The sequence below is a fragment of the Dama dama genome, chromosome X, assembly GCF_033118175.1.
Source record: "Dama dama isolate Ldn47 chromosome X, ASM3311817v1, whole genome shotgun sequence".
In the NCBI taxonomy this organism is placed as follows: domain Eukaryota; kingdom Metazoa; phylum Chordata; class Mammalia; order Artiodactyla; family Cervidae; genus Dama; species Dama dama.
The window spans coordinates 106170954-106183126 of NC_083714.1; the positions used below are offsets into that span (position 1 = coordinate 106170954).

At 41.2% G+C, this 12173-nt stretch overlaps 1 protein-coding gene across 1 annotated transcript in view; it reads left to right on the plus strand.

Moving 5' to 3' along the window:
- MTMR8 (myotubularin related protein 8) overlaps nucleotides 1–11854 on the plus strand; it is a 251889-nt gene extending 240035 nt beyond the window's left edge. The window contains exon 14 of the mRNA XM_061136098.1: nucleotides 11390–11854. Coding sequence (XP_060992081.1) covers nucleotides 11390–11722 — 333 coding nt within the window. The 3' untranslated portion in view covers nucleotides 11723–11854. The remainder of the gene's footprint in view (nucleotides 1–11389) is intronic.
- The last annotated feature ends 319 nt before the right edge of the window (nucleotides 11855–12173 follow it).

The window sequence follows — 12173 nt, forward strand, 5'->3', positions numbered from 1 at the left end:
GCTATTTCAAATCCTAAAAGATGATGCTGTGAAGGTGCTGCACTCAATATGCCAGCAAATTTGGAAAACCCAGCAGTGGCCACAGGACTGGAAAAGGTCAGTTTTCATTCCAATCCCAAAGAAAGGCAATCCCAAAGAATGCTCAAACTACCACACAATTGCACTCATCTCACATGCTAGTAAAGTAATGCTTAAAATTCTCCAAGCCAGGCTTCAGCAATACATGAACTGAGAACTTCCAGATGTTCAAGCTGGTTTTAGAAAAGGCAGAGGAACCAGAGATCAAATTTCCAACATCCGCTGGATCATCGAAAAATCAAGAGAGTTCCAGAAAAACATCTATTTCTGCTTTACTGATTATGCCAAAGCCTTTGGCTGTATGGATCACAGTAAACTGGAAAATTCTGAAAGAGATGGGCACACCAGACCACCTGACCTGCCTCTTGAGAAATCTGTATGCAAGTCAGGATGCAACAGTTAGAACTGGACATGGAAAAACAGACTGGTTCCAAATAAGAAAAGGAGTACGTCAAGGCTGTATATTGTCACCCTGCTTATTTAACTTATATGTAGAGTACATCATGAGAAACGCTGGGCTGGAGGAAGCACAAGCTGGAATCAAGATTGCCAGGAGAATTATCAAAAACCTCAGATATGCAGATGACACCACCCTTATGGAAGAAAGTGAAGAAGAACTAAAGAGCCTCTTGATGAAAGTGAAAGAGGAGAGTGAAAAAGTTGGCTTAAAACTCAACATTCAGAAAACTAAGATCATGGCATCTGGCCCCATCACTTCATGGCAAATAGATGTGGAAACAGTGGCTGACTATTTTTCTGGGCTCCAAAATCACTCTGGGTGGTGATTACAGCCATGAAATTCAAAGACGCTTACTCCTTGGACGGAAAGTTATGACCAATTTAGACAGCATATTAAAAAGCAGAGACATTACTTTGCCAACGCAAGTCCACCTAGTCAAGGCTATGGTTTTTCTATTAGTCAGGTATGGATGTGAGAGTTGGACTATAAAGAAAGCTGAGCTCTGAAGAATTGATGGTTTTGAACTGTGGTTTTGGAGAAGACTCTTGAGAGTCCCTTAGACTGCAAGGAGATCCAACCAGTCCATCCTAAAGGAGATCAGTTCTGGGTGTTCATTGGAAGGACTGATATTGAAGCTGAAACTCCAATACTTTGGCCACCTGATGCAGAGAGCTGAATCATTGGAAAAGACCCTGATGCTGGGAAAGATTGAGGGCAGAAGGAGAAGGGGACGACAGAGGATGAGATGGTTGGATGGCATCACCTACTCTATGAACATGGGTTTGGGTGGACGCTGGGAGTTGTTGATGGACAGGGAGGCCTGGCGTTCATGGGGTTGCAAAGAGTCAGACACGACTGAGCAACTGAACTGAACTGAACTGAAGATGGCAAGTAAATATCTATAATAAAATAATTGATTAGTTTTAAAATGAAATGCTACAAAAAACTTCACCCTTATAATCATGACAATTTAGAAAAACCTGACCTTCAAAACCCACCAACTACCAAAACTTTAATAAAAATTAAATAACTGATGTGAATAGTTCTGTATCCATTAAAGAAATGCAATTCATTATGTAAAAGCTCCTCTCCCCCAAAAATCTCTGGGCTCAAATCATTTCACTGGAGAATTCTACCAAACATTTAAGAAATTAACACCAGTCTTATGAATTTACACAATTTCTTCCAAAAATGGAAGAAAGGAGAAGATTTCTAAAGTCATTTTATGAGGTCAGTATTACCCTGATAACAAAATCAAAGAGAGAAAGAAAAAAGAAATCTACAAACCATTATTTTTCATCAACCTAAGCATAAAATTCCTTACCAAAATATTAGGAAATGTAACCCTGTGCATGCTAAGTTGCTTCAGTTGTGTCCAAGTCTTTGAAACCCTCTATGAACTGTAGTCCACCAGGCTCCTCTGTCCATGGGATTCTCCAGGCAAGAATACTGGAGTGGGTTGCCATGCCCTCCTCCAGGAACCTAACCCCACGATGCACTAAAAATTATTTACCATTTCCAAGTGGAATTTATTTCAAAGATGAAAGTGATTCAGCATTTCAAAATCAATGATGGTAATCCACCATATAAACAGGTTAAAGAAGAAAACTTATATGACCACATCAATTGATGTAGAAAAAGTATTTAACAAAATCCAACGTACATTCCTGATATAAACACTGAGTAAGCTATGAATAGAAGGGAAGTTCGTGAACCTAGACGAAGGGCATCTATTTAAAAAACCTATAGTTAACATCATACCTAGTGATAAAAGACTAAATGTTTCCCGATAAGACTAGGAAAAAGCAAAGATGTTCACTCTCATCACTCTTTCTCAATATATTTCTGGAAGTTCTAATCACTACATAAGACAAGAAGAGGAAATAAGGCATACAGATTGGAAAGGAAGAAATAAAGTTGTCCCTATTTGCAGATGACATGACTGACTACATAGAAAATCAAAAGGAATATACAAAAAACAAAAACACTGAAACTAGTAAATTCAGCACTGTGGCAGGATATAAAATCAAAACACACACACACACACACACACACACACACACACATCATATTTCTATATGAACACATAGAAACCAAAATTAAAACCCAATGTAATTTACAATGTATCCAAAGAAATTGAAATACTTAGGTATACACTTAATAAAATATGTACATGGTACATACACTGAAAACTACAAAATGTGATGAAAGAAATTAAGGACTTAAATAAATGTAAAAACATAACATGTGTAGAAAAGACAAATATCATACAATATCACTTATTTGTGGAATCTAAAGAAAGGATACAAAGGAACTTATCTACAAAACAGAAATAGTTACTGATGTAGAAAACTAGTGTATGGTTACCAGGGAGGAAGGAGGGATAGGGATAAATTGGGAGACTGGGATTGACATATACACACTACTATATATAAAAATAAATAACAATAAGGACCTACTCTATAGCACAGAAAGGCTACCCAGTACTCTGTAATGGCCTATATGGGAAAAGAATCTAAAATGGAGTGGATATATGTTTAAGTATAACTGATTCACTTTGCTATACACCTGAAACTACCACAACAGTGTAAGTCAACTATACTCCAATAATTAAAAAAAAATAATAATACCATGGGTTCAACACAGTAAAGCAGTCACTTCTCCTGAAATTATTATGTAGACTTAACACAATTTCTACCAAAGTCTCAGCAATTTTTTGTAGACATAGACAAGCTTATTCTAAAAGGTATTGATAATTAAAAGCTTCAGGTTCTAATATAGCTAAAACAATCCTGACATGGAAGAGTAAAATGGGAGTAATCACTTAAGGGTTAGGGTTAGGGTAATCACTTTACTCATAAATCCTATGATATAACTGGAGTGATAAAGACCTGTGAATAGATGTTCATAGAATGTTTTTCCTTAATAGCCAAATAACTACATACAATCTAGATGTCTTTCACTGGGTCAATGGTTAAACAAATCATGGTACATACATACCACAGAAACAAACAATGCAGGCAACAACTTGGATGAGTCCCAAGGGCATGCTGGGTGGGAAAAAAGCTACTTTCAAAGGGTACAGTTTCATTTATATAATTTTGAAATGTCAAAATTATAGAAATGGAAAAGAGATTAGAGATTGCTAGGTTAAGGACCAAGGAGGGAGAGTGGGAAAGAAATAGATATAGCTCTAAAAAGGAAATCTGAGATATCCTTATTGTGCTAGAACTATTCTGTATACTGTCTGTATATTCTGTATATTGGGGTGGTATACAAAGAACCTACTATGTGATAAAATTGTACAGAAGTAAACAAACACTGAGACACACATGACTACAGGTAAGCTTGGGAAATCTGAATAAGATAGGTGAGTCAATGTCAACATTCTACTTAAGGCACTGCATTGTCTTACAAAATTCTACCATTGGAGGAAATAGTAAAGTCTACAGGGGATCTCTGTATGTTAATATGCAATTATCTCCAAAATTTTCTATTTAAAAAATCCTACTATTTTTTTTTTCAAGAATAATACTGCATCATAAATAGCTTGTTTGTTGGCTGCTAATCAGGTTTGCATGAGACCTCGGGTAATAAACAGCTACAGGCCACTGCCTCAAACTAAGCTGAAGGAGATATGCTTTTTTATGTTTCCAATGGTCAGTCATTGATCACACTGGGACACACTTGACACTCTCCTAAGGAGTTATCTGACCTCCTGTGAACTCCCTGGTGCTGTTAAAGTGTAAGCAGGCTGCACAACCACTTCATGAATTGGCAGACAAGACTTGGAAAGGGATTAGATAGATCTTGAAATAAATAGTTGATGGAACTGAGCTGTTTCCACAGAGATAAGATGATATCTGGGATCAGATCCCCAGAGGGCTGTTTTGGGACAAACAAAGTGACTGTGTTGTCTGATGTTCTAATAGTAAGTGAAAATTGGATCAACAGTTGACCTCAGGAGTGCTTTATAGATGCAGATAGAGGCTTGGCAGAAAGAAGGACCAACTGAACTGTCCAATAATGAGATGTGCTACTTTTGGATGTAGAGAGTGTTCTATTTTTGGACGCATTTAAGCAGAAGTCATTGAACATCTCAGAAATGTGGACATTTCCTTTCAATATGCAGATTCTAATACCAAAGTAATCATGTAAAACACAGCTGCTGGTATTTAATTGCAACACATCTCTTGTTCCCTCACTGGCTTTTCTTTTTCCCTGACTGGAACCTTCTCTTCTGTGATAATTGGAAAGGGAAAAAAGTACTCTGAGGTCTTGGGGTCAATGTAGACTGCAATCTCTGCAGGAAAATTCAAGTTATTGTTTTTGGTGGCATGTAGGGACACAGAACCCTGCAATTACTCCCTGGACTAATCTGAGAGATTGATATGGACACAAGATAACCATTGTTGCATTATGAGAAATACCAATTGTTTTCATGTCTGTTTTTCCTAATAAACTGTGAACTCTTTCAAGGATACCATATTTTACATTTTTTTAAAGTTCTTCCTACATCTAGAACCTTACACATAGTGGCTTCTCAATAGTTTCTCCATAAAGTGTTTCTCAGGCATGATCAGATGGTTTGTGGTGTAGTTTGTATAACAAATGCTAGGCTGGCATTTCTTCCCAGGAGGAGGAAGGTGCTCGCTTCCACTTGCTTTTTTTGGGTGACATCTAAGGTAGATAATGTGACTATTTCTAAAGATATCTCTCTACCATTTCCTTCATTTAATGCCAACCAGAGAGCTAAAACAATACTTTAAAGATCTGAGCTTTTGACAGAGTTCCTAGTGCTGGACACATGAATCTGGTTCAATGTCTTAGATGTGAAAATGGTGGAAAGGCTGTGGATATTTTCTTTAACCTCAGTCTGGTGGGTTGGTGGACAGGGGAGGCATTTATAAATTGATCAGGGCCAACTGAGTGACTTAGCACACATAGGGCCTTCTAAACTTTGGAAAACCTTGTTGATGTATGTTCCAGTGTGGCATTCTCTGCTTCCCACCATCCTCCTCACTCTTGGGAGTAGGGGTATTGGGGTGGAGGAAGGAGAAGGCAATGTGTTGTTGGTCATTCAAAAAAGGAAATAGGAAATCCAAAGAGGCTAAGTTAGGAAGAGGAAAAGAAGAGGCCTGGGACCAGAGGAAGGTGTGCTAAGGAAGACTGGGCCTTCTCTGGCCCCTTGGTGAAAGGATAGGAACACCCACAGCCAGGAGTCTGGCCTTGTAGCCTATTTGAATGGTGGGGAGGGGTACCCTGGGACACACTAGGAGCCTAAGTCTCAGCACAGCCAGACACCTGTCAGTCAGTCCTTCCAAGACTTCCCCATGGATGGCCCTGCTCTCAAAGGGATCTCTCCCAGAATGGCATTAGTAAGATAACACGGCCTTCAGAGCGAGGTGGAGGCGGGGTGGAGGGTAGCCTAAAATTAGCCCTCTGGATCTATTCAGTCAGACTTCAGGCAGTGTTATTAACAGTGGAAACTGGGGGCTCTGCCTGCCCCAGCCCCTGGGGCAGTAGGGGGCTCCCCTTGGAGGGGCCACCAAGGCCCAGTGCTTCGCAGAGGTGTAGGGGCAGTCTGGTGAGTACCTGGAGCCTAGAATATGACGATGCTATCAGGAACAAGTGAACTCTTAGGGCTGCCGGGTGGTGAACCTATGATCACCACCCTTTGTAGTCTTTCCACTGGGTCTGGTTTCTGGCGGTGCTTGGGAGGTCAGTGAGGAAACCTCACAGAGAGAAGGACAAGTTCCTGCTGTGTTTGTCCCAGGAAAGTATGTCTGCCAGGGCTCTGGGATTCAAATGGGCCTACTTCTTCAGGGAAATTGCTTCAGTTATGCAATACAGGAAAAGGGAAGGTTTGTCTTTGTGTCCTTGTTTAGCATTTGTGAGTATGTGTGGATGCAGAAGGGTAGGTTCAAGGACAGAAAGGCAGAGCTCCTCAATGTGGAGGGGAGGGGAAAACGAGTGTTAAAAATAGTCTATTAATGCTTGGCAGACTATTCTGGGGCCTACTGAAACCAGCCACTCTCCCAAAGGAGTTCTTAACCTAGATTCACAGACACCCCCACAAGAGGGCCTTAGATAGAATGCAAAGAGTCCAAAAATACAGATGATATGAACAAACATTTTTATTTCCCCTTAATCTAACTGAAATTTACTACTTCCTTCAAGGATGAATGCAGGCAGCAAATAGCAATCATATTACTAGTTCCTGTAACTTGGTCACCAGAAGAAATCATAGATATTTCCTTTCATATTACAGTTGTGACAGAGATCTAGAAATGCCATTTGTGCTCATTATAACTTAGAATTTATTAGTAGAGCTTGTTATTTAATGTGTTAATAAAGAACTTTTATTACTATATCATGCAATTTTTAAAATATTTTCATAGCTATTTTTCAATATAATTGGTTTCCTTTGATTCTATGTATCTTATGGATGGAGGGACACATATGCCTGTGGCCGATTCATGTTGATGTATGGCAAAAACCATCACAATATTGTAAAGTAATTATCCTCCAATTAAAATAGATTAATTAATCTAAAAAGAAAGAAAAAATTAAAAATCATTCTGAGATGGGGCCAGAGACTTAATAAGATTGTCACAGGGGCTGATGTCACCAAAAAAGAGTTTAAAACCCCTGCACTTTGGGGATCAGGAGAAGGATCCTTGCACAGAATGTCCCCACATAATAACTCTGATTAATAAACAATAGTACGGTGAGGTTAGACAATAGATGACTTAGATTTTCTTACCCTATCTAATGAGGTGAGGTACAATTCACTCAAGTACCCAGGGCTGCTGGGGTTTATGTCTTGTTCTCCCTCTGGAGGCTCATTATATTGGCCCTGCTGTAGGCTCATAATATGACCTTGGTAAGATCTTCAGCATTTCCCTTCATACTCCCTTTCCTCTTCATTTCTCTGAACATCACTCCCCCAAGAGTAAGATAGTAATATTGTAAAATAGTAAGATTTATTTTATTTAATGATTTTGTAAAGAAATTACAAATCATATGATTAAGGTCCTGGAATCCAGCATGACCCTCAAACCTGAGGATTCTTGGAGCTACAATACAACTGCTTGAGGCAAGGAGGAGGGATATGTGTTTGCTTTTCAGGTGGTAATAGAATGTACAGGATGGGGTGTAGGGAAACCTGGATTCTATTCCATCTCTAAATTGAAGTTATGGAGCTTTAACCTCTGGAGGGAGCAGCAGTCATAGAAATCGAAGACCTAAGTAGTAATAATAATCATAATGAAAATGGTTACTGAGTACTACATTCAAGTGGTATTGTAAATATTTAAGATGTATTAACTCATTTAATCCTAACAATAGTCCTCTGAGACAGATACTACTATTACTCTATCTTTACAGATGAAGGAATAGACATAGAGAGATTAAATGACCTGCCCTAGGTCACAGAGCTACTAAGTGGTAGAGATGAGATTGAAACAGAATCCTAGACCATGTTTTACTACTTCCATACATGTACTCTCAATCTGCAGTGGGGACAAGACAGATCCACACAGAAGGAGTTGTGATACAGTGTGATGACTGCTCTAGTGCTATAAGAGCCAAGACTCAAGGAAGTAACCCATCAGAGGAAGTTGCATGTGAAAGAAGGAAGCATGATATATATTAAGAGCCATAATTTCTCCTCCCTTATCGATGGATTTTGGAGTATAACTAGAGAAGTGGTAGAAAGTGAGGCTGGAGATTTGGGCCAAGGTTTTCTCATGAAGGACCTGTAAGCTTGGCAAGGCATCTGGGCTATACTCTGAAAGAAAAGGGAGTCATTAAAGGATTTAAAATAGAGGATTGGCACAGACAAGGTTTATATTTTTAAGTGATCACTTTAGCAACAATAAGAAGAAATTATTGAAAAAGTAAACTAGCTACAGTAAGAGTTGATGCAAAAGATGATAGAGGCCTAGATAAAGTACTGGCAATGAGTATGAGCCTGAGAGGGGTAGCCTATAGAGGTCTCTAGGAAGTAAAATCCATATGATTAGGTAATCAGTTAGATGGGGATGGGAGAAAGAAATAAAGAGGCCTGACATTAGTCTTGGGTATTTGGTTTGGTTGACCAGTTGGATGATGAGGAACTGAGATGTGGATCTAGTTTAGTGATGGTGATGGTAGTAGTGATGGTGTGATAGTGCTGATTTTGAAGTACCTGAAAGAATTCAATGAACACATACCTTTGCTGAAGAGAGAGCTGGGGTACTTGGAGTAGTGGGCTTGAAATCATCCTGATAAAGGTGAAAGCTATAGCTCTAGAAGGAGAGAACACGGAGGACAAAACTATTTCAGGGGAGAACAGAGAGGGGAAATCAGAAGAGTGTGCTGGCCAGGAAGCCAAGAGAAGACTACATAGGAAGAAGTGGTCAGCTGTTCCAGGAGAGTCAGAAAAGGAAATATCTGATAAGTAGCCAGTAGATTTAACCACAAGGATGACTTTTAAAGAACTATTCAGTGTATGATTAAGGGTGGATGGAGCCACTGCAGAGGGTGGAAAAGTGACTTGGAGGTGAAGAAGAAAAGAAAGGTAGCTAGAGTAGGACAAAGGACCATAGAAGTGTTTTGTTTCCAAAGATGACTGAGGGAGAGGAACCAGTGGAGAGACTGAAGGCACAGAGGAAGCTCACCTTTGAAGATCTAACATGTGGTAGCTCAGTTTCTCTTGGGGCTTCCCTGGTCACTCACCCAATAAAGAATTCTCCTGCAATGCAGGAGACTTGGATTTGATCCCTGAGTCAGGAAGATCCCCTGGAGAAGGAAATGGCTACCGATGCCAGTATTCTTGCCTGGAGAATCCTGTGGACAGAGAAGCCTAGTGGGCTACAATCCATGGGGTTGCAAAGAATCAGACATGACTGAATGACTAAGCATACATGCACACACACTCTTTCTCTTAACAGTTCCATGAGGCAGGGACAATTATTTCTGTCTTATAAATGAGGAAACTGAATCCCAAAGAAGGGAAGAAACTTGCCCAAAGGTTACTCAGATAGAATATAAGGGTGCTGAGTTGCAAACTTAGATCTGTCTGATTTCTAAAATCCTGTTATAATTGCACCCCAAAAAATGGATAAATAATAAATATATGGAGTTGATGCTGATGCATAGGGAGAGCTAAAGTTGAGGGAGACCCATCCACCCACCTCACAAATCATTCTATGAAGTGTGTATTCGAGGTACCAGGCTAACAAAGAGGGGTCGAGGTCGATGGTGAATATAAGGAGGTGTGTGGCCTTGAGCCCAGGGCTGCAGGGTATGGGAAAGGATGAAGACTCTACTTCTGAAAAACCTACCAGCTTATCCTGATGACATTACAAACTGAGGTGGGTGACTTTGACTTTGGAGTATTACAGACAGGACAAGAAAGGTCAAAGCATTAGCTTGAGTCAGTCACTGGGCAATGAGTGATTTTGTAGAGCCTGGGGATAATGAAGAGACAAGAGCTGAGGGTTGAGGCAAGGCTCCAGGCTGGGTAGAGCAGAGAGGATGGGAAAAGGCTTGACTCAGAGAGATGGGAAAGATTGAAGTCAGGAGGAGAAGGGGGCAACAGAGGATGAGATGGTTGGGTGGCATCACCAACTCAATGTACATGAGTTTGAGCAAACCTTGGGAGATAGTGAAAGACAGGGAAACCTGGCATGCTATAGTCTATGGGGTTGCAAAGAGTTGGACACGACTTAGTAACTAAAAAAACAATAGCAGAGAGATGGAGAAGCCATAGTTTCCAAAGAGTTGCTGGCAATCAAAGGTGCTCCTGGATTGGAGTGGTCCTGGTGGAAAATCTAGTTGTCAACAGAGAGAAGGACTTGCCCTGGAAACCTCAACTATTTCTTACTATCTCTTTAAATTTATTTTACTTGAAATGTATTTCTTATAATGTCATTTCTTTATTTAATCAGTGAATGCCATTCACCATCCATTTCCTGAGCAACTCTGTTGCCTGAAGCATGGGACCTGAGTCTGCGTGGACATCACTTATGAGGGGCTATTAAGAGGTTGAAAAGTAAAAGTGAAAGTTAGTCACACAGTTGTGTCTGACTCTTTGTGATCCCATGGATTGTAGCCTGCCAGCTTCCTCTGTCCATAGAATTCTCCAGGCAAGAGTACTGGAGTGGGTTGTCATTTCCTTCTCCAGGGGATTTCCCAATCCAGGGATCAAACCCAGGTCTCCTGCACTGCAGGCAGATCTTTACCATCTGAGCCACTAGGGAAGCTTGTGAAGTTGTTGAATCTCATCTAAAAGGCTGAGAGGTAGAATTGAGGGCCTGCCCCCATAAGACTGATGTCAGAATGCTCAGGGATGACCGCTTGACACCACAAAGCACCATTCTGTTGGCCTAGCAACTGCCAGACCAGAACCACCTTATTAGCCCACACATTCTGAATTAAGATTCATCTATCAACTTCCTAGCCATGATGTAGACTCTGCCGGGAGTGGAGGAATAATAAGATGGATACAGGAGTCCTCACCTTGGAGTTTACACACTGATGAAGCACAGATAAGTGGAAATAAGATGTGAAAGTTCATAGCTAAAGCCTAGTTGTAATCCTTTAGAATCCCTGAGAAGGGGCAGAGATTAGGGAAGGCTTCCCAGAAGTAGGAGTTTGAAGAGTAGGCAGAACAACATATGCAAAGGTACCAGGCTGTGAAATGACCTGATCTATTTTTGCAGCCATCTCTAGGGTCTGAAATAAGATGGAGTAGGAGTTAGAAGCAGGGGGCCAATGAGGGAGGAGCCTGATAGTGAAGGATGGGGGAGCAAGCATCCAGGCTTTCGATGGCAGCCCTCAGTCTCCCGTTTTTGTCACCCACAGATCTGGCATATCCTCCTGCTCATAATGAGAATAGTTTTGCTCCAATCAGCCAAGGTGAAAACCTCATGGACATCACCAAGATCTTCTCCCTCCTGCAGCCTGATGAGGAGGAGGATACCGACACAGGAGAGAAGCAGGCTCTCAATCAAGCAGTGTACAACAATGATTCCTATACTTTGGACCAGCTTTTGTGCCAGGAGCGTTACAAAAGATTTATCAACAGTAGGAGTGGCTGGGGTGTCCCTGGGACACCCTTGCGCTTGGCTGCTGCTTATGGCCACCTTAGCTGCCTGCAGGTCCTCCTGGCACATGGTGCTGATGTTGACAGCTTAGACGTCAAGGCACAGACACCACTTTTTACCGCCGTCAGTCATGGTCATCTGGACTGTGTGCGTGTGCTTTTGGAAGCTGGTGCCTGTCCTGGTGGTAGCATCTACAACAACTGCTCTCCTGTGCTCACAGCTGCCCGTGATGGTGCTGTTACCATCCTGCAGGAGCTCCTGGGTCATGGTGCAGAGGTCAATGTCAAGGCGAAACTACCAGTCTGGGCATCGAACATAGCTTCATGTTCTGGCCCCCTCTATTTGGCTGCAGTCTATGGTCACCTTGATTGTTTCCGCCTACTTTTGCTCCATGGGGCAGACCCTGACTACAACTGTACTGACCAGCACCTGTTGGCTCGAATCCCACGGCCCCGCACCCTCCTCGAAATCTGCCTCCACCATAATTGTGAGCCAGAGTACATCCGGCTGTTAATTGATTTTGGTGCTAACATCTACCTTCC